The following is a 25,148-nucleotide window of genomic DNA, read 5'->3' on the forward strand; positions in this document are numbered from 1 at the left end:
ACATTGTCCAGTTTGTTTTTGCATCCTCCATACTTGGCATTGATTGAGTTGATTTTCAAACACTCTTCAATTTTATTCTGAATTTGACCCTTATAGGTGGGAACGCCCACCTAGTATAAGCCATACCTTTATATTTAGGTTTTCACGCAGAAGGAAGATGCTTCTTTCATCTGCTTTCCCTCCAAAATATGCCTAGTGTTTCTAAATCTCTTAACATTTTAAAAAGAAACCTCAAAAAACTTCTAATGACTAGGAACCCAAGTCATCCTTTCTAACCCGTTTGTAGGACAGTCTGCACTTGGGGTCAACAGTGAAGTTAGGAGGCACCCTCTGTGGGCCTGACCTGGCCTTGACCCTTTGCTGCGATGCCAGCAGTAGGCGGACCCAGTTCGGAGCTGGGGCGATGCTTCCGTGGACGTGTTTGCATCCATCGTCCTTCCCTCGTCTTCCCTTCGTGTCGTCCATAAGCCTCGACCCTGAACACAAATAGCAGGATGTGGAAATTACCTCCCAGGTCACTGTCTATCCTCGTATGGAATGCTAGGGTGTCACACTTGGCTGCCAGCCTTCCTAAAGACGATTTTAGCAGCTCCCGACGATTTTAGGCAGGAGCTGCCGATGGCACAAAGTTCTCAGGCAACTTCTAGAACCTCTCGCCAGCTTCCCCTGCTGCCAGGTTACCATTTCGGTCAGGCAGAGACCCTCCGGTTCCCCTTCGACTGCTGGACCGGGCGTCCCAGTTAGTTCTGGGTGACTTAAGGTCACGTCAAGAAAATAACTGAAAGGGCAGATTCGAGGACGTGGAGACCACCCCATGCCCACCTGGCACTTTCCCGAGTCTCTGCAGGTGCAGTGGGGTGGACGGGGGGCCGCGGCATCTGGGCAGCAATGGCGTGATGGGGCGAGTAGGGCCTCGGTGCCCCCGAAGCTGCTGCCCCTGCCCCCGCCCTGCCAAGAGTGGACATCTTGACTTGTTCCTAATCTCAGGGGGAAAACATTTAGTCTTTCAGCGTATTATAAGTTTTTCTTAGATGTTCTTCATCAAGTTAAGGACCTTGCATTGTGTTGCTAGTTCATTGAGTTTTTTCTATCATGAATGGGTAATGGATTTTGTCAAGTCCTTTTTCTTCACGTATTACATGATCATGTGCTTTTGTCCTTTATTCAAGTAATATGTTGTATTGCTTTAATTTTCATATGTTGAACCATCCCTACATTCCTGAGATAAATCTCACTTGACTATAGTGTATGATCTTTTTAAAATGTTGCTAGATTTGGCTTAATAACGTGGAGGATTTTTGCATCTATATTCACAAGGAATTTTGAACTATAGTTTTCTTTAAAATTTTTGAGACTTGGTTTGTGGCCTAATGTATAATCTATCCTGGAGAGTGTTTCTTGTGCATTTGAGAAGAATATGTATTCTATTGGAGTTGGGTGGCCTGGTCTGTAGATGTCTGTTAGGCCTAGTTGGTTTATAGACAAAATGAGATTAGCCATTTGTTGATAACTGTTGAAGCTGAGTGATGGGTTCAAAGAAGTTTATCTTACTCTTCTCTCTACTTCTGGGTATGTTTGATAATTTCCATATAAAAAGTAAAAAATAGTCCTCAAATTCTCACATTAACAGAAAAGCCTTATAGGATTTAGCATATATAAGAGCAAAACTTACAAAAATGAAAGAATGAGGTAGACGTACATATATTGATATGAAATTATATATGATATATTGTTAAAATCTACATAGTGCTTCTATTTTTGTGTGAAATATGTGCACATACACTTGTATATGTATATACTGTTTCTGAAAGGGAAAATAAAAAACTGACAGCAATGATAGCTGGTCAGACTATGGGACTGGAAGTCTGGGAGGAAGGAAAGCTTGCTTTTTCTTGCATAATCTTTTTTGCCTTTTGAGTTATTTGTACTGGCTAATTCAAAAATAGGTAAATAAAATTCATGAAGAAAAACTGTACATTAATAGTTAATTAAAATTTTAAAGAAGTAAAATGAAGGTAGACATGCCCTACAAATATCAAAACATATCACAAGGTTGCAGTCATTAAAACAGTGTGATAACAGATCAGTTAAACAGAACAGATTTTATCATTCTAGTATATAATAAAAAAGGCATTTTAAAATTAGTGAAGAAAGGATTGATTGGACCAATTGGCTGTCATTGGGGAAATCCCTATTTTACATGATGCTTTATACCCAAAAGTAACTTCCATAGCAATTAAAATGCTTATTGTAAAAATAAAACTGTAAATGTAAAAGAATAAAATATAGTAGACCATATTTATAATCTCTTAGAGGTAGTAAAGATGTTCCTAGGCAGAAAACATAAATGAAAAATATCCAGAAAAACATAAATTTAAAGATTGAGAAAAGATCTTGACTACATAAAAACTGAAAATTTTTATAGGACAAAAGACATCACAAAGGACTTAAAGTACAAGTGACAGACTGAGAAAAATATTTGAAAGATAAATAACAATGTGTTAATATTCATAATGCATAAAACCTTTTACAAATATATAAGCAAAATATAGCCATGTTAAGAACGCTGCCTGCCATATCAGTAAACAAAGGATGTCGCAGCCATCAGTGAGCTCTGAGGTAACTCAGGAGAGGAAACAAAGAATGCCCAGCTGTCTAGCAGTCATCAGACTGCAGCCACACCCAGTGGTGCAGCTTAAGGAAACGCAGGATAAGAAAGCACAGGATACTGGCCCCAGATAGCTGAGGTGCTGTTCAAAGGAATGATTTCGATAAGCTCAGACTCTTGCATCTTCCCATACACAGAAAAGTACTAAATTCCTTAACTCGGGATACCTGGTTTTCTTTAATTAACAGTAATCTTTTGTTCCTACTACCTGCCGTTTGTTGCAAAACTCCTATATACCCTGGCACCCCCCTTGCCTCCTTGGAGCAGTTCTCTCAGGCTTACTTGAGACGCTGTCTCCCGGGCTTGAAGTCCTGAGAATGTCCGCCGAATAAAACATAACTCTCAACTTTTAGGTTGTGCATTTTTTTACGGTTGACATGACCATCTATCTATCTCTAAATTGCTTGTGAAAACATAACTCCCTATTTTTTAAAGCCACTGTTATTTGAAGCATAAGTATTGTTAATATGCTATATCAAGGGTCAGGAAACATTTTCTGGAAAGGGACAGATAGTAAATGCTCCAGGCTTTGTGGGCTGTATCTACTCTCTGTCACATATCCTTCTTGTTATTTTTTTCCTTACAAGTCAAATGTAAAATCCTTCTAAAAGTTGTAGAAGGATATGTATGAAAGTCTAAGCAATGAGTATTTCAAAGGAGTGTCAGGTTTAATAGGTGGCATTAAATATTTTGTTCTATAATATTTTAAAACAAATTTATAATCCACATTTATTTGTGTAACATTTATAATTTTTAAAAGATCCTGCCCATTGGAGACAAGGCTGAATTATGAAATTTTAAAAAACTCAAAACCCTCCAGACTTTGTCTTCTTACCCAACCTTATATCTTTTCCTCAACTTACCAAAAGTGTGTCTCCAACTTCTCCATAAAGTAAAGGTCCCAGGATTCCTGATTCATACTGAATAGCTTCACGAGTCTTAAATGTTTCATCTGTGTAAGCTATAAATCGGACTTTTTTGTACTTCCTACCAATCCGCTGAGGACCATTGTTCAAATACAGACTTTTATAACTTCTGTGTGAGACACAAAAAGATGAGAGGTTGGAATGGAGAATTCTAGGTAGAGGACAGGTTGCTAAAATCCAACTCTAAAATAGCTCATATGATTTAATCAAGGAAAGGAGTGAGAAAAATATAAGCATCCCTGATGTTTAGCTATGTTAATTTACCAAACATATTAATGCCCTTGCCATTTGATTCTATACCTGTACCTAACCTTAAACATGGCTTAAGGATTTGTTGTTTTGAATAACTGGGAAGAATTTTTGATTATGGGGAAGAGATAGCACCAAGAGTCAAAAGGTACTTGCCTGTCATTGGAGGTAAGGACTGAGGGAGCATAGTCCCAGTCCTCCTCTTCAGCAGCAATGTAGTGGACCCAGGTTTTAGGATGCTTCTTTGCAACTGAGCGGATTTGGATAAAGGGAGGAGCGCTGTCACCATCAAATCTGACCACATCCATGTCAGAGTCATAAAAATCATCATAATCTTCTTCTTCATTACTTTTCATCCATATGTGGGGTTCCTCTGGGCAGCTATCTACTGTGACATAAGCTTCCATACCATCTGGAGTCAGACAAACGAATGTCAGGTTCCAATGAGACTTTCTTGCCTTAACTCTTATGGCTTTGTTCTTTCTTGTTAGGCCTTCAAGGCCTTCTCTTAAGTGTTCCCTTCTCCACACCAATATCCTTTCTTGCCATTGTCCTATATGTCTTACCTTCCCCATATCTGGTACTTTCTGGTTTCTTCCTGTGGTCTTTGCACTCACCATTTCCCTTCTGCCTGACTCTCCTCCAATATATGTTTTACCCCTTTTTCAAGACTCACTCATTTGCTCACAATATCCATTTGTATTTGCTATATAATGCTCTGGGCATCACTACTGATATCCTGGAGCCCTTATGATTACAACCTAGACAGTGCACTTTTTTCCTTTTCCCTAAATTTCTCATAAAACATCTCTTCAGCTATGACCCAAAATCCTCACTCTTGCCACCTCATTTTCCCCTCCCTATATCACAGGTAGATTCACCAGTACATTCACAAGTACTACTAATAATCAAGCCCTCTTATACTCAAGGTGAAATATTTGCTCTGAAAACTGGCAACTAGGGAATCTCAGTTGAGGTCTAACTAACATAATCCTATACTGGACAGTAGACAGTAAATTCCATTAAAAGAAGAGCTGGATATTTATAATACTCATTTTTAAGATCCACAGATATTACCATGTTGGTGGGAAGAGATATGACAAAACAGTAGAAACTGGCCAAGGTCCATCAGGAGTGTCTGAGCCGTAAGGAATGTTATTGGTGAGATCTCCAAAGAAGCCTGGCGATGGTTCCTCACAAGAAATGTGTGGCCTTCGAGGAAAACTGAGTGCACTTCAGGGGTGGTGCCCATCCCAATCACATGCCAATAGACTGATTTCTTATGACATCCAATCAGACCTGTAAAGTAAGAATAACACAGCTATAAGCAAGAAGTAGAGAATTTGAAATGGAAAACACTTTCTAGGATAGGATGAACAAATTGTCCTTACAAATTTTATTATCTTGACTTGGAACCAAACTTTCCAAGGACACTGGGGTACTGTCAAACTAACAGCTCTTGCCAAAGTCATCAATGACTATCATGCTGCTAAATCCAATGGGTATTTTTCAGTCTTCATCTGCATCTGTTGACCATTCATTTCTTATTGAAATTCTCTCCTCCCCTGGCCTCTGTTTCAACAGGGTTTTGTTCCATTAAGCCTTAGACTGCTCCTTCTTTACCCATCCATTAAATGATGGATCACCCCAGGGTGCATCCCTAGGCCTTATTCTCTTGTTAATCAAATTTTCTCCCTGAATAATATCATTCATTCTCATGGTATTAACTCCAGACTGATACAGACTGATACCTTCTCAATATCTTCACCTGGATATCTCATAAAACCCACAGGTACAAAACCAAATTTTCAATCTTTATCACCTCATCTTATTCCAGACTTCTTTATTTCAGTGAATGGTACCATCCTGAATTCAGTTATGCAAGTGAGAGTTATTCTTGTCCCCACTCTCACTTCTCACATCCAATCTAACGCCAATGATGGCAATATAATTAATAACAGTAATGTTTACTGAGCACTCGTGTAACATCAAGCACTGTCCAAAGTATTTTACAAGTTTTAACTTCCAATAACCCTATGAATGTAGAAACTATAGTTATCATCCCTCACTTAGAGGCGAGGAAACTGATGCTCAGAGAGGTTAATTAACTTGATATGTGAGAGCAGGGACTTGTATGTTTTGAAAGTTAATTTCTTTTCTAATTCTGAAATCATGCATATTAATTATAGAATTCTTGAAAAATACAGAAAAGAGTTAAGAAAATATCCTTCCTCGTCCTTCATTATTTTCTTGGGTGTCTGAATTTTCCAACTTCCTCTTTCTTGGTTTACTCTCTAGTTTTATTGTAGCACATATTCAGTGGCTTCTAAGGGCTACCATTTCTGAAAATGTCTTTATTCTTCCCCCAAAGTTAAGTTATAGTTTGGCTATGAACTCTAGGTTGAAAATAACTTTTCCTTTAGAACTTTTAAGGTATTGGTTCATTATATTGCCAGTCTAATTCTCATGCCTTTGTATGTGACCTGTTTCTCCCAGGGGAAGCTTATATATCTTCTCTTTGTTCTTTGAAATTCCACAAACCTAATTTTGTGTGGGGATATTTTTTTATTTATCCTGCTGGGAAATTTTTATATAAAGACTCAACTCTTTTCTTTTTTTAACACTTTATTCTATCATTTCTTTGATTTTAAAAATCTCTTTTTCTTTTGCTGTCTGGGAGATTTGCTTTCTCAATCTCTTTTTGTTTTGCTGTCTGGGAGATTTGTTTTATACCACTTTCTATTAAGTTTGTATTTTGACAATCATATTGCTAATTTTGTGAGCATATTCTTGTTTTGATTGTTTCTTTTTCATATAATCCTATTACTACTTTTTTTACTTACTAGAAACCTGTTTATTATATTCATTATAAAAGGATGTACCTCAGGAACATCCAGATGGAAGGGATGATAAGGCAAGGCATACTACTTTTCTTTATCTTTGCATATTCTCTTCGTGTTTCAGGCTTTCCTTAAATATCTGTTCATCCTTAGATGCCCATTTACATTTAAGCAAAAGAAACCTTAATTTTTAGGTAACTGAGGAGAACTGGAAAAGAGAGCTCTGTGGTGAATGCAGAAGATCTTGAGGATTCTTGAGCAGGCTGTACATACCTGGCAGAGACCTGTTTATATAGCCATTGATTGTGTGCATTGCAGATGCAGGATCCACAGCCTGTGTCAAGGACTCATTTTTTCCTGAGTGCCAACTTTTCCCTGTTGAGAGAGGATGCGGATAGAGGGCCAGCTAAGTGTCTGTCTCATGTCAGCACAGTAGGCACAGATGATTTGCCCTCAAAGTCATAAGAAAAAGGGAGAAGACAGTTACCAAATGGCAGATATTTCTTGCTCAAAGTAATGATCTCTCCCTATATTTATCCATGACACTACTTGGAAAGGAATAATGACAGATGATAACTAGTAGAAGGGAGAATATTGGTTAATTTGCACCGTGATGATTTCATTCTGTTCATTAGCTGACTTATGTAAAAGGAAGCACATGAAAAGCATCCTAGGAAAAGGCTGCCAGTACCTGTCCCTGTCCTAACTGCTTCAGCCAGTTTGTAATAATGAAAGCCCAAGAACCCGAAAGCTTTCCAACTTTGTCCCTGAAATTAACAAGAGTGAAAGGCACTATAAATATTATTATTAGCAGCTCCTTGAGGTCTTGCCCTTTTGTGCAAAGGACTGAAACTTTCTGAGGCACCCAGCCTTTGGGGAACTCTCATAAGTTCATTTATCCCTTGATCCACTCATTTGTTCATTCAGTTAAACATATTTACTGAACACTACTGAGCACTAGGCACTGATGACAAAGAAGACACAGCCTCTACCTTCTAGGCGCTTACAATTTAGCTCGAATAGACAGAGAAGCAGACAATTATAATACAGAGTGAAGAGTGATGTAAGAGAGATAAGAACAGGATACTATGGGAGCAGAGAGGAGAAGGAACCTCACTTTGCCTGAAGAGAAAGGAATACGAGGTCAAAGAAGATAAATATTAAATAAAGCTAGCAATGATGATTTAGTGTCATAAGGAGGAAGCTCAAGGTGCTGTGGAAATATATAAAGAGGCATCTAACCTAGACCAGAAGGAGGAGAAACTTGGTGTGAAGCTGGAGATAGGCTTTCCAGGCAGAAGAAACAGCATAAGCAAAGGTCCGGATGCAAGAAAAAGCATGGCATGTTTTGGGTGTTACACAAAATGTGTTCAGTGTGGCTGCAACTTGAACGGTGATGAACGGTGAGGCAGGAAGAGGAGCACAATGAAGCTAGACAGGTCATCAAAGACTAGGTCGTGTATCATTGTATTAAGAAGTTTACATTTTGCCTTGATGTAAAATTGAAGGATTTTAAGGGCTGGGGTGACAAGATCAGATTCACATTTCAGTAAGCTCCCTTTGACTGCTATAGTAATAATGAAGTGTCAGGGGGCACAAAAAGACAAGGAGACTAGTCAGGAGAGAGATGATGGGGGGGGGGTCTCACTTCAGAAGGTGATCATGATGGTGACGAGGAAGAAATCACCCACTTAATCCTTACAACCATCCTATGAAAAAGTACTTATTATTTCACTTTTCAGCTGGATAAAACTGAGACACAGAAGGGTTAAGTAACTTGCCAAAGTTACTTAAAAGTAAGAGGTGAAGATAAGCAAAAGTATACTCATAGAAACATAGAACACAAGGGGGGTTGCCAGGGTCTGGGGGAATGGGGAAATGTTGGTCAAATGGTACAAGCTTTCAGTTTTAAGATGAACAGGTTCTGGGGATCTAATGTGCAGTGTGAAGACTATAGTTAATCTTACTACATTGAACACTGGAAATATGCTAAGGGAGTAGATTTCAGGTGCTCTCACCACACACAAGAAATAACTCTGCGAGGAGATATGTTAGTTTGACTGTAGTAATCATTTCTCTATCTATATCTATTTATCTAAAATCATCATGTTGTACACCTTAAATATATATGATTTTTAGTAAAAATTTCTTTAAAAGATAACAGGGGGCATTTAGAAAGTAAAGCAATAAGTCACTTCAAAAAGGGCTTGTGGGGGCTTCCCTGGTGGTGCAGTGGTTGAGAGTCCGCCTGCCGATGCAGGGGACACGGGTTCGTGCCCCAGTCCGGGAGGATCCCACATGCCGCGGAGCGGCTGGGCCTGTGAGCCATGGCCGCTGGGCCTGCGCGTCCAGAGCCTGTGCTCCGCAACGGGAGAGGCCACAACAGTGAGAGGCCCACGTACCGGAAAAAAAAAAAAAGGGCTTGTGGGACCAAAACCAGGAGCTCTTAAGTGCTGTGACCAAAGATTGAAATTCTCCAAAGGATGTGATAGTCACTCAGTTGGGCTGTGTTTTCCTGAGGAGATAGAAACCTTAGCCACTCGTATCCATAATTGGCGATGTGGGAAAGTGAATAACTGTCTCCCAAGTATAACCAAAACTAACAGACAAGCAAACAAAACAAAATTACATACATGAAACGTTGTCGGGGGCAGAGGCCTTGCCGCTAGCCCTTCAGACCAGAGCTCCTGGTGCAAAACGGCTGCCCCGACACGTCAGCTCCACCGCTGGGAGCAGAAGCTGCCCACGACACTCAAGGCCAGACAGCGGCAGCAGGCCGTGTGCAGAGATGCTGTGCACGCACTGCCGTCTGTAGCTGCGCCTGCCGGGAGAGGTCCGCCCCTTCCCCCCCCCCCCCCCCCCCGTCCCTAAAGCAGCCCCGCCCACGGCCTGTCGGAAGGGCGTTTGCTCTAGAGTCTAAGCTCGCACTTCTCCATTCTTTGCACAAAGAATAAAACTTTCCTTTGCTTCAAACCGGAAAAAAAAAGAGAAAGTAAAGCAAAAAGTCTTTGTTGATGGATTTAATAAGAGGGACAAGGTTACGCAGCTACTCTGTCTTCTTACTTCATAGCTGCCAGTGGAACTCAGATTGCATTTTTTCCTTGGAATTCATTTTCATCCCTGTCTGCATCATTCCTGAATGATAATGTACTTTATGATCTTTCTGTAATCACTTCCTCTGGACATTAACAGCCCTCATGCTTAAGTACCACATTAAATTAATATATTTCATTTTTTTCAGGAGACCAAAATTCAGACTGCAGCTCACTAACCTTCATCAAATACAGCAAAAAGTAGTACAAATTCGTGCAAGGTCTGTGTCCTTTCTTTGGTCAGACTCCCTGAAAAAGAAGTGAGAGCACTTATCTTCTATTGAAAATCCTCTCATAGGAAAATGACACGAGGAGGATACATTACTTCATCAACTGCTTTGTCTCTTGGTCTCTTATTAACTTTACCATAACATTATTTCCTTGGTGTCACATCTCCTATGCCAGTAATTCTAAAATTATTCGGGGTAAAGGACTTTTTAAAGAATTTCAGATTTGTTGCAGACCATTACTTTTATAAAATACACTAAAAATTAATTACTAAAAACGAAATTAAAAAGACATACAAACTACAAGTCCATATAACCGTATTTCATATATATGTATATATTCAGAACAAACATAAAACAGAAAAAGAAAAATTACAAAAATCATACACACTGTTCATGGAAATGTGCATGTAGGTAATTAATATGGAAAATTTCTATTACACTTTTAACTTTTTCTTCTGCAATTGTAAATTAAAAGTTATGAGCAAAATAACGACTGTCTATACATATATATATTTTACTACTGTCTATATTAAACACCTATACTCATACTTTAAATGAACACCATGTATATCAATATTTAAAGTTATCAATGTTACAAATGAGCTTGCTTCATGCTTTAACTGTTGAATTTGTTAGCTGCCTTTCTTAGCATACTTTTTCACTTGATTGGGAAGTTTTCTTTGCAGGTTTATTTTGAGTAGGAAGATTTTTGTTTATAATGTTCTTTCCTCTCTCGTACTCTTTCTTTTAAAATTAATTAATTAATTTATTTTTGCCTGCATTGGGTCTTCATTGATGTGCACTGGCTTTCTCTAGTTGCAGTGAGCGGGGGCTACTCTTCGTCGCAGTGTACGGGCTTTTCATTGAGGTGGCTTCTCTTGTTGCGGAGCATGGGCTCTAGGCATGTGGGCTTCAGTAGCTGTGGCACACAGGCTCAGTAGTTGTGGCTCGTGGGCTCTAGAGTGCAGGCTCAGTAGTTGTGGCACATGGGCTTAGTTGCTCCACGGCATGTGGGATCTTCCCTGACCAGGGCTCGAACCCATGTTCCCTGCATTGGCAGGCGGATCCTTAACCACTGTGCCACCAGAGAAGTCGTCTCTTGTACACTTAATGCTTGGAAAGTAAAAGTTAAATTGGACAAAGAAACTAACTCACCCATACAAATTTAAAATACAGGTAAAGCTGTCTGAAAGGATATTAATTCTTTTTATTATATTTTTTAAATTATCAGGTAGTGAAATTGATGTCTTTCAGTAGGTGAATGGATAAATAAACTGGTCCATTCAGACAAAAGAATATTATTCAGCACTAAAAAGATGGGCTTCCCTGGTGGCGCAGTGGTTGAGAGTCCGCCTGCCGATGCAGGGGACACAGGTTCATGCCCCAGTCCAGGAAGATCCCACATGCCGTGGAGCGGCTAGGCCCGTGAGCCATGGCTGCTGAGCCTGCGCGTCCGGAGCCTGTGCTCCACAACAGGAGAGGCCACAACAGTGAGAGGCCCGCATACCACAAAAAAAAAAAGAAAAAGAAAAAGAAAAAAAGAAAAAAATAAGATAAGAGGAAAGAAGCTATCAAGCCATGAAAAACATGGAGGAACCTTAAATGCATGTTACTAAGTGGAAGAAGCCAATATGAAAAGGCTACATACTATTTGACATTCTGGAAAAGGCAAAACTATGGAGACAATTTAAAGAACAGTGGTTGCCAGAGGATTTTTAGGGCAGTGATATGATACTATATATGACATATATTTCATACTATATGATATATGACACTGACATATATAATACTGTATGATACTAATATAATGGACACGTCATTATACATATAATCCAAGTCCACAACATAGTGATTCTATATTTCTATACATTACAAGAGATCACCACAATAAGTCTAGTTGTCATCTGTCACCATACAAAGTTATTACAGTGTTATTGACTATATTCCCCATGCTGTACATTTCATCCCTGTGACTCATTTATTTTGTAACTTGAGGTTTGTACCTCTTAGTCTCCCTCATCTATTTCACTCATCCCTCCACCTCTCTCCCCTCTGGTAACCACCTGTTTGTTCTCTTTATCTATGAATTTGTTTCTGTTTTGTTATTATTATTATTATTTTTTGGCCGTGCTGTGCAGCATGTGGGATCTTAATTCCCCAACCCGGGACTGAACCTGTGCCCCCTGCATTGGGAGCATGGATTCTTAACCACTGGACCACCAGGGAAGTCCCTCATTTATTTTGTTTTTTAGATTCCATCTATAAGTGAAATCATACAGTATCTTCTTTCTCCCTCTGACTTATTTCACTTAGGATAATGCCCTCTGGTCCATCCATGTTGTCACAAATGGCAAGATTTCATTCTTTTTCATGGCTGAGTAATATTCCCCACATCTTCTTTATCCATTCATCTGCTGGTGGACACTTAGGTTGCTTCCATATCTTGGCTGTTGTAAATAATGCTGCAATGAACATTGGGGTACATACATCTTTTCGAATTAGAGCTTTCATTTTCTTCTGAAAAATACCCAGAAGTGGAATTGCTGGATCGTATGGTAGCTCTATTTTTAATTTTTGAGAACCCTCCATACTGTTTTCCATGATGACTGTGCCAATTTACATTCCCACCAACAGTGCACAAGGGTTCCCTTTTCTCCACATCCTTGCCAACACTTGTTATTTGTGGCCTTTTTGATAATAGCCATCCTGATATGTGTGAGGTGATAGCTCTAGGTTTTGATTTATATTTCCTTGATGATTAGCGATGTTGAGCATCTTTTCATTTGTTCATTCATTTGGCACTATGTTGTGCACTTAGAACTATAATAGTGTTGTAGGTCAATTATACTTCAATAATTTTTTTTTTACTTTTTTTTTTTTGGCTGCACCGTGCAGCTTGTGGGATCTTAGTTCCCTGACCAGGGATTGAACCCGGGCCCTCAGCAGTGAGAGCAAAGAGTCCTAACCACTGGACCGCCGGGGAATTCCCGGGAAAAAATTTTTTATAAAAGGTTTAATTTAAATTACTATGATTTTTAGGATAAGAACTTATAAACATGTATAAATGCTTGCTTTTCTCAGATTTTTATGTTTTTGGGTTACAGATGACTAACCTCCTGAAGTGGTCTATATGCCATTGATCACACGCTTGGATGTATTTACCTTCATGGAGGTTTCAAGGCACCTAACACAAAATTATAAAAGGCACTACTGAGACAGCGCATAGGATATCTGAAGTAGAAAGTAGAAGCAGAGGAGAAGAGAGACCTAATTCCAGAACTTGGCTTTTCTTGAACATTAGAGTGCATTCTGGCTACATAGGATGGGCATCTGTTCTTCTCGGAGACTACATTATTCTCCTTTCCATGGCATGATGCTAGGGAAAAGAAACCTCTTTCAGAAGTTTGTACTTGCCTGCTTATTTCATCCCAATCCTACTCTTTCTTATACTTACCTTCTCTACAAACCAGCAGGGCTCCAATGAGGCCTGAATTCACGTCTTTCACCAGGTCCACATGAGAAAGATATGAGTAGGTGAGACATGGTGGGTCAGAGGCCGTTGGACCATTTTCTTTCAGGACCTGCCAGACGTAGGTATGACTTTTACCAGGAATGACTTTATCATCTTCCTTCTCCCTTTGGCTGGTTTTATCCTCATATTCAGCACCTAAATCAAGGAGGGATAAAATTGTCCTTTCTATGCCCATTGCCCACTCAAGGAAACATCAGGTTTATTGTCACCAGTAGACTCTACACAAGAAACAGTGTTCCTGAAACTTAATTTGGAATACTAACAAGTAGCAGCTATACATGGGGAGAAGCCTTATATATTGCAGAGGAGTTCTTGACCACTAATGCAAACATGAGTGGTTAAGTGGTCCTCTGAGACCTCCAGATTATGACAATAATACTGCTTTCATTATTGCATCTTTTTACCTAATTCAAGTCAATTCAATTCAGTAGACATACATGGGTATGTACTGTTGTCCCAGACTCTTTACTCAGCACTGGTGAGGGTCAGGGAAGGGTGAGACGCAGAGATTTTTTTAAATGTTGTTTTTAACTTGGTTCTTCTCTGGCAGGCCAGACCATATCAGGGGCAGATATTTTCTGGCTGTCCCATCCTTAGTGATGTTAAAATTGACCCCTGGATTATCCTGATACCTTTATTCTACACTGAGCACTATATGTGTTCATTGTTAGTGAAGTGTCATTGCTTCTACGTCATTTCAGTGGACTGAAGTGGAAAATATTGAAACTCACTGACCATAATGCTTATACTTCTATTGAACTATTTTTCTAGCAACTCACCTAAGCTTCTCGGATTCATAATGGTCTCTGGGACTCCAGAGCCTCCCAAGGCATTCAGGGTGCTCCTCATCTATATCCCATCGTACCTCACAACAGCTATACATCTAATAGAGGGACCTCTCCAGCAGAGCTGTACTAGAGACCCCTGCACTGGCCCACTATAAAGTCAGCCTCTTTGGTAAAGGGGTGCCCCTCCACTGAGCACTAGGGACAATTGGCTTCATCCAGAAGCAACAGCAGACCAATACCTGTGCTTGGCAGATCCTGGGGGACATTTAGAAAAACGTGAGTTGTACCTCAGGTTGGAGAGTGTGGTTCAGGTGTCTGTGTGATTGTGGGTTGGTATAAAATTCTGAATAGTGAATACATTTGGATAGGGAGGGAGGGGATCATGGACGGGTAAAGAAGGGGCTTCAACTATATCTGTAATGTTTAATTTCTTAAAATAAAGTAAGCAAACATGGCAAAATGTTAAGATTTGCCAAAGTGAGGTAATGGGTACATGTTTGTTTGCTCTATTATTTCCTGTACCTTTTTTTGTTTGAAATATTTCATTAGGAAAAGAATGTCCTTTTTCCTAATACTAAGGTTGGGGTTGGGGGGTTGATGAGAGGCCAAGAATGCGTGAAAACTATACCTGTCTTGGCAAGGCAGACGGTGAAAAATTGTAGGGTCAGTACATGGTGGATCCCAATGAGAATGAAGAATTGTAGGAGTGGGCAGTGAGAGAATGACAGCTGGAAAACTAGGAAGTGATGTTCAGAATGTTGAAAGCTTGAACCTGAGATTTTGGGTTCTGCTCAGGTTGCTAATAACAAGGTCTATCCTTCGGTGAAGACAAAGTTGATTTGTCAAGACCAAGTGAAGTAGGCGGTGCCTGGGAAAAAGCATTGTGCACAGCCCTTAAAGTTTACATATCTACTAATGTCTCCATCAGAGTCTTACCTGAGCTTATATATCAGCCACTGCAAATATTCTAAGCAGAATGTGTTTTGTGTAATTTTTATCTTCTATTATATGAGGAAGAACACTGCTTCCAGTGTCCTGGTTAGCCCTCTATTCAACCCCCTGCTACCGCTGGGTCAGCCGTGCCCCAGGTCTGGTCTAGGCCCCCAGAAGCTAGCCTGCTGAGACATCCCAAATTCCTGGGCGTCCAGCAGGAGTTGAGACCCACATTCTGACTCCCCATGCCAAGGATTTTTGTTGGTCTCAGTCCTGAAGGGCCACAGCTCAGTGACCCGTGGGCATGACTACTCTACCACAGGACAAATGCTGTGCTTCAGAGGCTACTCCACTTCACTCTCTGGTGCCTTCAGCTATTTTTCCTTTGCCTGATGTCTTCTCGGCAGCTTCGGGTTAGTACTTCTTAACTCGTATGCCCCCATACTGTCTTTCACAGCTCCCTCAAAGTTTTGCAGCTCATGGCCAACCTCATCTCATTCCTACTCAGCGCCTCATTTTGTGGACCTACTTACAGCCTAGGTTGGTGTCTTAGAACGCCACTTGTCCAGAGAAGAAATTAAAAGCCTTTCTCTAGTACTGGGTTTCCATTTTCAGCTCAAGACCAAACTTGAAATTCCCTTTGACAGACACTCCATGTGAACTAGCTATCTTGGCATACATCATATGGCCAAGTCCAACAACAATATGGCAGGGAAATGTACTCCTGCCACTCTGGGGGAGGGGATGACTATTTGGTGAACTGAAATGTAATTTACCAGAGTTGGTTTGGGAGATAAAAATGACAGGCCTGCAAAGCTATAGAGATATAGAGCAGATCAGAAGTTGTCTGGGACTGAGAGTGGGAATGCGGCTTGAACTGCAAAGACAGAACTTCTTGACATGGATTGTGTTGATGGCTGCACAACTGTCTAAATTTAGTAAAAGTCATCAAACTACTTTAGATGAGTGAATTTTGTGGTATGTAAATTATACCTCAACAAAGCTGTTTAAAGATGCTATAGGGAAACCATACACAAAAATTAATTTAAGATGGGTCACAGATGTAAGTATGAAAGGGAAAATAATAAAACTTCTAGAGGAAAGCATAGAAGAAATTCTTCATGACTTTGGGATAGGCAAATGTCTTAAATAAGACACAAAGCTCTAACATAAAAGGAAAAAAATGTGATACCTTTTTGTGCTTCATTAACTGTTGAACTTTTGTGCTTAATTAACTTTAAGAACTTCTGTTTACCAAAAAAGAAAACTGTTAAGAGAGTAAAATTAAAATTCAAGCTACAGACTGGAAGAAGATATGCAAATATTTATATCTGTCAAACGATTTGTATTCAGAATATATAAAGTGCCTCTACAAATCCATAAGAAAAAGATAAACAACTCATTTTTTTTCAACAGGAAAACACTTAAACAGTTGATCAGATACTTTACAAAAGGATATCAGAAAGGTCAACAAGCATATGAAGTGATACTCAACATTGTCACAGATTTAACTTACATCCTGGGGCCCCCAGGCTAGTCTAAGAAGGCCAGGAGCCTGTGGATCATAACATATAAATACACAGGCTCGTGCTAGGATCGTAAATCGCATGGGCATTAGGCCGTTGACGCACTGTGTTGTTCCTGGGAAGAACCACTGTAGATGTATGTGTGAGAGATGATAGTCTATTTTCCCAGAACTCACCAGGCTTAGGGTGCAATACAGTCATCTCTATGGTCAGCTCCCAGCTGCAGAATTGTGGGAACCCTGGTCTCTCTAAAACGCCCCTAGATTAGTTCTGGAAGCTTCCAAGTAGATAAGCCTCATGGAAATAGCCTGCCAGGCACCAGTCAGAACCTGGGATGACTTTTCCTCTATAGCACCTGCCTCCTCCTGTCTTTCACCTTCCCCCAGTCCAGGTCTGCCCTGACCTAACGAGTGCAACCTAGAAAACTAATGCTTTCCAATTTCAGAATGAGAAATTAGTCAATGCATAAGCATAGTTAGACTATACAATACAGGGCATGTGCTCTAATAATTTCTTAATGATTTACTTGAATCTTCTTGATCTGTATATGCCATAGTCTATCTGGGCAATATCACAGTCTGTTGTGGCTCTCTCTTCATTCCCTTCCTGCACTGCGAAGGTTAAAGAGAAGCTAGCTGAAGTGGGGACTGTGGCCAAACAGGTTGCTTGCTGTAATGAGGTCAGTTTGTGCTTCTGCTAGTTGACCCTAATCACATATTTAGAAATTGGGGGGAGGGGAGGCAGAGGAGATATCTGGAAATTCTGAATCTAAGGAAGGAGAAGGAGAATTCTGTTTCATTTCTATACCATGGGCCTTGATCCTCCCTAGGAAGTTTTCTGGGCATAGGAAGGCAGATACAGTGGGATTTTTAACATACGCAGCCTGGCTCCCCAAGGGAGAACAGGGGACAGCAACAAACTTTAGGGTTTAGACTAAAATGACAAGGTTCTTGACTTCATGAAATGGGCCTAGGTTTGAATCCCGAATCCACCATTCAGTAGCTGTATGCCCTTATACTCAATACTCTTTTGTTCCTAGGATGACAGGACAATAGGAGGGCATTTGACTCACCTTCAGAAGATTTCCAGTAGGATACGCCAATAGCATGAAGACTAACAGGATGAGAAGCCATATTCTTAAGTGTAACGACCACTGTGTCATAAACCTCAGCCTGGATGGTAGGACCCAGCAGACCTGCAAGAATGAGATGTCCCCCAAAGGTCATTTGGAGGGTGGCACTCCAGAAAACCTGTTATCACAAAAGTGATGGTCAAAGTCACAGTAGAGAAGCGTGCCCCTATGGTTATTGATAAAAAGTAGTAGCTGAATGAATGAATACATAAACTGCTATAACCAGCTCAGCCTCATAGTTGTTCTGAAGACAGATTTCTGGCAATTCATTCAATGCATTTATTAATTCAACTAATAATTGAGTTCCTACTATATTCTAGAAACTGCCATAGGCAGTAGAGATGCAGTAGTTAACAAGATAGATCATGGAGATCACATTCTAGAGACATTAAGCATGTAAATAAAGAAAGAAGAAAATTGTAGGTTGTTATAAGTGCTATAAATGATGATGGTGTGCTAGAAAATGATGAGGCAGGAAGTAGAGGACACTTTAAATATGGTAAACTAACATGTGGTTGAAGCAAAGTGAATGAGCAAGGGAATAGTAGAAAATAAGGTTATCGAGGCAGGCAGGGAACATAACATGTAGGACTTTGTAGGCTACAGCAGTTTGGATGAATTTGGAATTTAGAAGAAGCAGACTTGGGACTTGTATTGGAGGAAGAGTGTAAAAAATATTAATTAACAGAAGCATCAATTAAATAGAGTTGGGAGACCAGAAGGGGGCGCTCTCACACCCTGTGACAATAGCAGAACCCAACGGGAAGAAGACTCCTCATCTTTCCTGGCAAGGACTCAGCCAATAAGCAGCCATGGACTCTGTTTACTCTAGCCCTTCCAACTTCCTTTTCCCCTCTATAAACTGTGTTCCTCTCCCCTTGCTATTCAGGGACTTGTTTGTAGTTTGCCATGGTTGCAGACCTCAAAATGCAGTTCTTTGCTGATCCTGAATAAACCCATCTTTTCTGGAGAAAGATCTGGTAGTCTATTTTATTTCAACAAGGTCAACAAGTCAACAAGACTTGCTCATGGGTTGGATATTGAAGATAGGGGGGAAAAAGTGAGAGAGCCAGGAGCCAGGAATGACTCCTGTGATTTTGGTTTGTGCAAGTGCGTGGTAGTCAGGCCATGGCACAGAAAATTTAGAGGAAAATCAAGACTTCTGACTTATACACATACTAAGTATAAGATGCCTACAAATGGTTTTATTGAATGGACTGGATTCAATGGGATGAAAATATGAAATAGGTTTATTTTTCATAGCTTTTAATTGTATGTGGAATTTCCCTTCGTTGCATTTTGAACAGTCCCACTTTTTTCCCAGTAACCTTCACATATTAAGAGTATCATTTTTAGGTACTAATAAATCCAGTCTGGTCTAATATCAAATTTTTGATGTCACCTGCAATTTAAGGGTCCCTCCCTCCTCCAGTTCAGTTCTGAAACAGGCTCAGAAACCTGTAATGGGAAAAGGAAGTTTGGTTGGCAGCTTCACTGCTTTCTCATTTTACTGCCTCTGGACTTTCTGAAGTTGGAGCTAGTGGACAAAGGATAAGAGTGCAAAAAGAGACATGCTGACAAGATCTTTCTTGGCTTTGGTACCTCCTGGATGTGGCACATGCCAAAATTCTGGGTCTTTGTTTCTTAGAGAACTTATATGAGTTCTTTAGAGACTCTCTCCCTCTCAATATGGGGACGTCCTACTCCACCTCCCCCTGACATGGGATACGCCCTCTCCAGCTGTCACTTTATCTCTCCTCTCAGTTTCTGCTTCTGACAGTACAATCACATAGATCTTTTCTGTTGGGATCACTTAGCCCTGGCAGGAAGTCCTCTCAGGCAGGGTCTTCTTGAGGCAAGTCTTGTTCTATGACCTTCCTGGTCTCACACCTAATGGTTGCAGTGCAGTTAGCCTCTGCTATAGCCCACTCTCCTTATTATGCCATCAGGGGAAGCTCCCCAACACTCTGGCATTGAAAGTTTTTCCAGATAAAAATCAGGCACTAGTCAGTATCTTCCAAGCTCCAGAACTATGTCAAGTTTTCTAAATGATTCTCCTGAAGCCTCCCTCACTGCCGCTTGACATGAGGGAGAGGCCTCCCTCCCCCCATGGGAATATACAAACACCAAAATGCTTTCAAAAGAAATCCTTAAGGGGACTTCCCTGGTGGCGCAGTGGTTAAGAATCCACCTGCCAGTGCAGGGGCCACGGGTTCGAGCCCTGGTCCGGGAAGATCCCACATGCCACGGAGCAACTAAGCCCGTGCACCACAACTACTGAGTCTGTGCTCTAGAACCCGCAAGCCACAACTACTGAAGCCCTCGCGCCTAGAGCCTGTGCTCCGCAACAAGAGAAGCCACCACAGTGAGAAGCCCGTGCACCGCAATGAAGAGTAGCCCTTGCTCGAGGCAACTGGAGAAAGCCGGCACACAGCAACAAAGACACAAGGCAGCCAAAAAATTAATTAATTAAATAAATTAAAAAAAAAGAAATATTCAAATCTAAACTCTTTCATAAGTTCCTAACCTTCTTTTATATAGGCTGGAGGTATATGATGGGCTAACGGTTGCTGAACCAATTTTGGACCACTACCTGACCAAGTCCTGAATAGGTGGCCTGATATCTCTCTTTAGAATTTGGGGGTACTTGTCACCTATAATTCTGAGCAATCATTCTAAGGTAGGAAATGTCTCATCTTAACATCCTGTTACATGCTTATTTGACACCTAAGTGGAGGTATCAAGCAAGCAGTCTGAACTAGAGATATAAACTTGGGACTTATTGGCATGTATGATATTTTCAAGCCATGAGACTGGATAAGATCAGCTAGGGATTGGAAGCAGAGAGAAAATAAAATGAACCCAGGTCCAAGATAAAGGGCACTCAAGCAGGGGAGGAGGGCCCAGTAAGAAGACTGAGACCATTCAGCCAGTGTATTTCCCCAAGATGTTGTAATAAGGGAAGCCTGGCCAAGAAAACTGCAGCCCCAAGACTGGGGAATCCTTGCAAGGAAATAAGATACCCCGTTTCATAACAATGAGTCAATATTGTTTGCATTACCCATCCATGGTGGCCTGGGCTTGGCAATGTTGAAATGCTGATCCATGAACTCTACAAACACAGTCTTTTTGTACATGACTGAGGTGTTGAATGGTAAAGATCTTGGCACTCTAGGAGAAAACCTGTGTGAAGAAAGGAAAAAGTCATTCATTTTGGTTGACCCTTCTTTGAACCCACTTTAAAAAATAGCTGAGGGACTTCCCTGGTGGTCCAGTAGTTAAGACGCCACACTTCCAGTGCAGTGGGCTCAGGTTCGATCCCTGGTCGGGGAACTAAGATCCTGCATGCCGTGTGGTGTGGCCAAAAAATAAAACATAATTTAAAAAGCAGCTGGAAGTAATGCTTCCATCCCACTCTCCTCTACTGTTAACAAGGCAGATTGGAAGCTGTATACGAAGTCACAGAGAAAACTGCTGCCCCCAAAATTAGAGAGACAGACAGGTGAATGCAGAGAATCACAACTTACTAGAACAGAAACCTTCAAGCAGAAATGCCTGTGGGAACCAGTGTTGTAGTAGGAAATAAAATAAATAAATTTTAAAAAAATTATAAAAATAAAAAATAAAAAAATAAAAATATGCCAGAGCATTCTGTTCTTATGCCTGCCCTCATGAGAAATTATTTTACCAGAGCTTATCATTCTGGGATTTTAATCACAGCTTAATCTACCTGGAAGAAGGAAGATACCCAACATCATCCTCCTTCTCCTTCCACGTAGAGGAAAGGGAATACCCAACTCTAGCCATCCTGTGTCAAGGGGTGAGACTGAGAAGCAGTGGTGAAGTTCACAGTCCAGGGGCACAGGCTCACTAAAAGACTGAGACCTAATCATAGGGCTATAGAGCACTTCCCCACACCTCACCACCACATTACTAAAGGCCTAATTTACCAAAGTTCCTTTTATCCAGCACTCATGTCCATCATTCAGCAAAAACTTACAAGGCACACTAAAAGGCATTAAAAAAGAACCCCACAGTTCATAGAGACTGAACAAGCAGCAGAACTAGAGTCAGATATGACAAGAATGTTGGAAGTATTAGACCAGAAATTAAAAAAAACTATGACTAATATGTTAAATATTTTAATGTAAAAAGTAGGCAACATGTAAGAACAGATGGATAATATAAGCAGAAAGATGGAAATTCTAAGAAAAATCCAGAAGAAATGGTAGAGATCAAAAACACTGTAATGAAAATGAAGAATGCCTTTGATAGGCTCCTTAGTAAACTGGATATTGTTAGGAAAAAAATCTCTGAGCTTGAGCATATGACAACAGAAACTTCCAACACTGAAAAGGAGAGAGAAAGTTGCTCCTCAAGGGCTATAGATCATATCCTGAGTCATATTCCTGAGTTGTTTTGCAGATACTAAGACCCCCACCGGGTGGAAGAAGGTAACTGCATGCTGACCACCGGCGTGTAGTCCCCAGACCACTGGAACCAGAAGGCTGATGATGTTGACTCCCTCCCGAAATACCACCTGGCTACCTCACCACCAACCAGTCAGAAGAATGTCCATAAGCTGATCAGGTATCCCGCCACCCCCTCCCTCACTTTGCCTTTAAAAGCCCTTCCCTGAAAGCCATCGTGGTGTTCGGGTCTTTTGAGCATGAGCTGCCCGTTCTCCTTCCTTGGCCCCAGGTTGGGCATCTTGCAATAAATGCTGCAATTTCTGCCAAGGAAACTGCACCAAACAACCAAGTAAACTGAATGACTTAGCCAGTTGATGTTAGCCAGCCTCAGTCATTGGCACCCCAATGCTGCCAAAATGGACATATAAATGGAGGAGCCATGATGGTGACTATGCATGGGCTCAACATCATGGACTCACCAAGGCTGATCTAGCTACTGCTGTTGTAAATGTCCAGTTTGCCAGGAACAGAGACCAACACTAAGGCCCTGATATGTCATCATTCCTCAAGGAAACTATCCAGACACTTGGTGAGCCTCAGTAAGCTAAGCCCCCATAAACTCCTCCCAATAAACTTCCTGCACACATACATACACAAAAGAAAAAAAGCAGACAATCCTTTTTTTTTTTGAAATTTGTGTGCTTAAAAAGCTATAACATCACCCAAAGAAACACAGAAGTTGTCACTACTTGCACAATGTTGGCTGGCAACATTCTTTTTCATCCGATTTGCTTTCAGATAATTCACCGACAGCTATAAATTTGTGGCAATGCTGTCACCCATGAGTAGCAGAACCCCGCTCAGAACAACCGAAAACTTAAAAGGCCCAGCGAAAGGGTAGGCGTGAGGCTGTCAGAGCTCTTTCGGGAGGCACACGGTGGCCCTCCGCCCACCAAAACCGCGGCTATGCTAAGGCGAAGCTGGTACCCAGCAGGGTGGAACCATCTGGTAGGTCCCCGAGTTTGTGCCCCTGGAACTCTGATGAGGGGTGTGGCCCAGAGACGTAGGTTTGAACGGCTCTGGTGAAAAATAAAAGTGCATCGAATGGCAGACAGACCAGACGCTGCTACGCGAGTTTCCGGGAGCCCCACTCAACACGAACGGCAGGCGACGGTGGAAAGAAGAGGCGTAGACACAGGCAGACACACCAGACAGCCACCTGCAGAAGGAGGCTCTGTGAGCCCTAGATAGTGTCGAAATCAAGGAGGAAGGGTCAGCCAAGGAAACGAGGGAGATGCCCCTTCAGAAGACACGAGGGTTTGGCAGAGCCTGAAAATGGTGAGCCTGCACCTAACAGTTTAGCAGCTCCTGCTTCACATAAAGATTGTCGCCAGCACGAGAGAAACTGGCCAACCGACAGTCACAGAGGAAGACCTCGGCAGCCTTGGAGGTATGGAGCAGCAGATGGACTGAAAACACTCTTCAAAGTGTGCATTGTTTTGCGTACACCTCTCTCAAGGAGGAGGCAAAGATGAGACTGACTTAATTCTCTCCTCCCTGACAGCCCTCCCCTCCCAGGGAGCCTTGCAGCTCACTCCATCCCAGGGTTTCCAGGACACCCGAGAAAGCACGTGCCAGGAGCAGCTCGGCCAGCCCAAGGCCAGGACAAGTGACTCTATGTACTGGCTGAGGGCCAGAAGCCACCGTACTGATAAGGAAGCCCTTCCAGTAAAAGGAGCTGATTTACAGAGTCAGGCGTGGGGATCTGCATGGACCACAGTGCAAGAGCAGGCTGAACGATCAGATTGTCGGAGGCCCATCTCATCTACTCGGGCTACACAGCCACCTTTACCTCAAGTCACACCCATAGCCATGTGGGGGGTCCCTGACGACCAGTCGCTAGCAGGGGAAAAAGCCTGAGATTATGTACAGTTGGGTCAGCTTGGTATTCAGGTACGAGCCAAAAACTGACCGCTGTTGTATTACAGCCCCACTCAGGGGTGGATTTAACAGACAATGGTGAAGGATAATCTCCCGATGGGCCAAATTTTGGCTAATGTTGGTTGTTCACTTTGAGCAGAAAGAGAAACGGCCCAAGGTTCAAATATACACAGACTAATGGACAGCAGCACATGGCTTGGCTGGCTGTTCAAGGGCCTAGAAAGGAAAGGACTGGAAGGTCAAGGACAAGGATGTCTGGGGCAAAGGCATATTAGTGAGTGGGTACAAAATAAAAAAACCTTCATGTCATATGTTAATGCCATCAGAGAATAGCTACTGTGGAAGAAGTGCAAAACAATAACAGAGACAAAATGGCTGACAACTACCATTAGCCAGCCTCTACATGGGCCATCTCAGTGCTGGCAAGATGTGAGCCAAGTGGCTGTGGAGGCGTGGAGAGAATTAATGCATGGACCCAAAAGCAAGGGGTCCCACTGACTAAGGCTGATTTAACTTGTGTTGCCTCCCCAAATCCAAGCTGCCAGCAACAGAAACCCCTGCTGAGTTCCTAACTGGGCACTGTCCATCATGGAGACCAGCCAGCGATTCAGTGGCAAATTGCACTGGATCCCTTCCACCCTAGGAGGGCTGGCTCTTCATTCTGAAGAGAAGAGACATGTATTTCAGGGATATGTTCGCTTTCCTGCCTGCAGGGCCTCAGCCAGCACCACTGTCTGAGGGCTCACACAGGGCTTGATTCACTGATGTAGGATCCCATATGACATCGTATCAGACCAGGGGGCCACTGTACAGCAAAGGAGGTGCTGGAGTGAGCCCATGACCATGGCATCCACTGGCTTTATCAGATGCCACCCCATG

At 41.6% G+C, this 25,148-nt stretch overlaps 1 protein-coding gene across 1 annotated transcript in view; it reads right to left on the minus strand.

Annotated features, from left to right (window-relative positions):
* The window catches only part of F8 (coagulation factor VIII), a 112,572-nt gene that overhangs the window by 78,891 nt on the left and 8,533 nt on the right, over positions 1 to 25,148 (minus strand). The window contains exons 2-9 of the mRNA XM_082610237.1: positions 20,978 to 21,099; positions 17,857 to 17,979; positions 13,460 to 13,672; positions 9,956 to 10,024; positions 6,957 to 7,058; positions 4,921 to 5,142; positions 4,000 to 4,255; positions 3,532 to 3,703 (exon numbers count right to left, since the gene is read on the minus strand). Coding sequence (XP_082466363.1) covers positions 3,532 to 3,703; positions 4,000 to 4,255; positions 4,921 to 5,142; positions 6,957 to 7,058; positions 9,956 to 10,024; positions 13,460 to 13,672; positions 17,857 to 17,979; positions 20,978 to 21,099 — 1,279 coding nt within the window. The remainder of the gene's footprint in view (positions 1 to 3,531; positions 3,704 to 3,999; positions 4,256 to 4,920; positions 5,143 to 6,956; positions 7,059 to 9,955; positions 10,025 to 13,459; positions 13,673 to 17,856; positions 17,980 to 20,977; positions 21,100 to 25,148) is intronic.

This window comes from Mesoplodon mirus (assembly GCF_964341445.2).
Source record: "Mesoplodon mirus genome assembly, chromosome: X".
Taxonomy (NCBI): Eukaryota; Metazoa; Chordata; class Mammalia; order Artiodactyla; family Ziphiidae; genus Mesoplodon; species Mesoplodon mirus.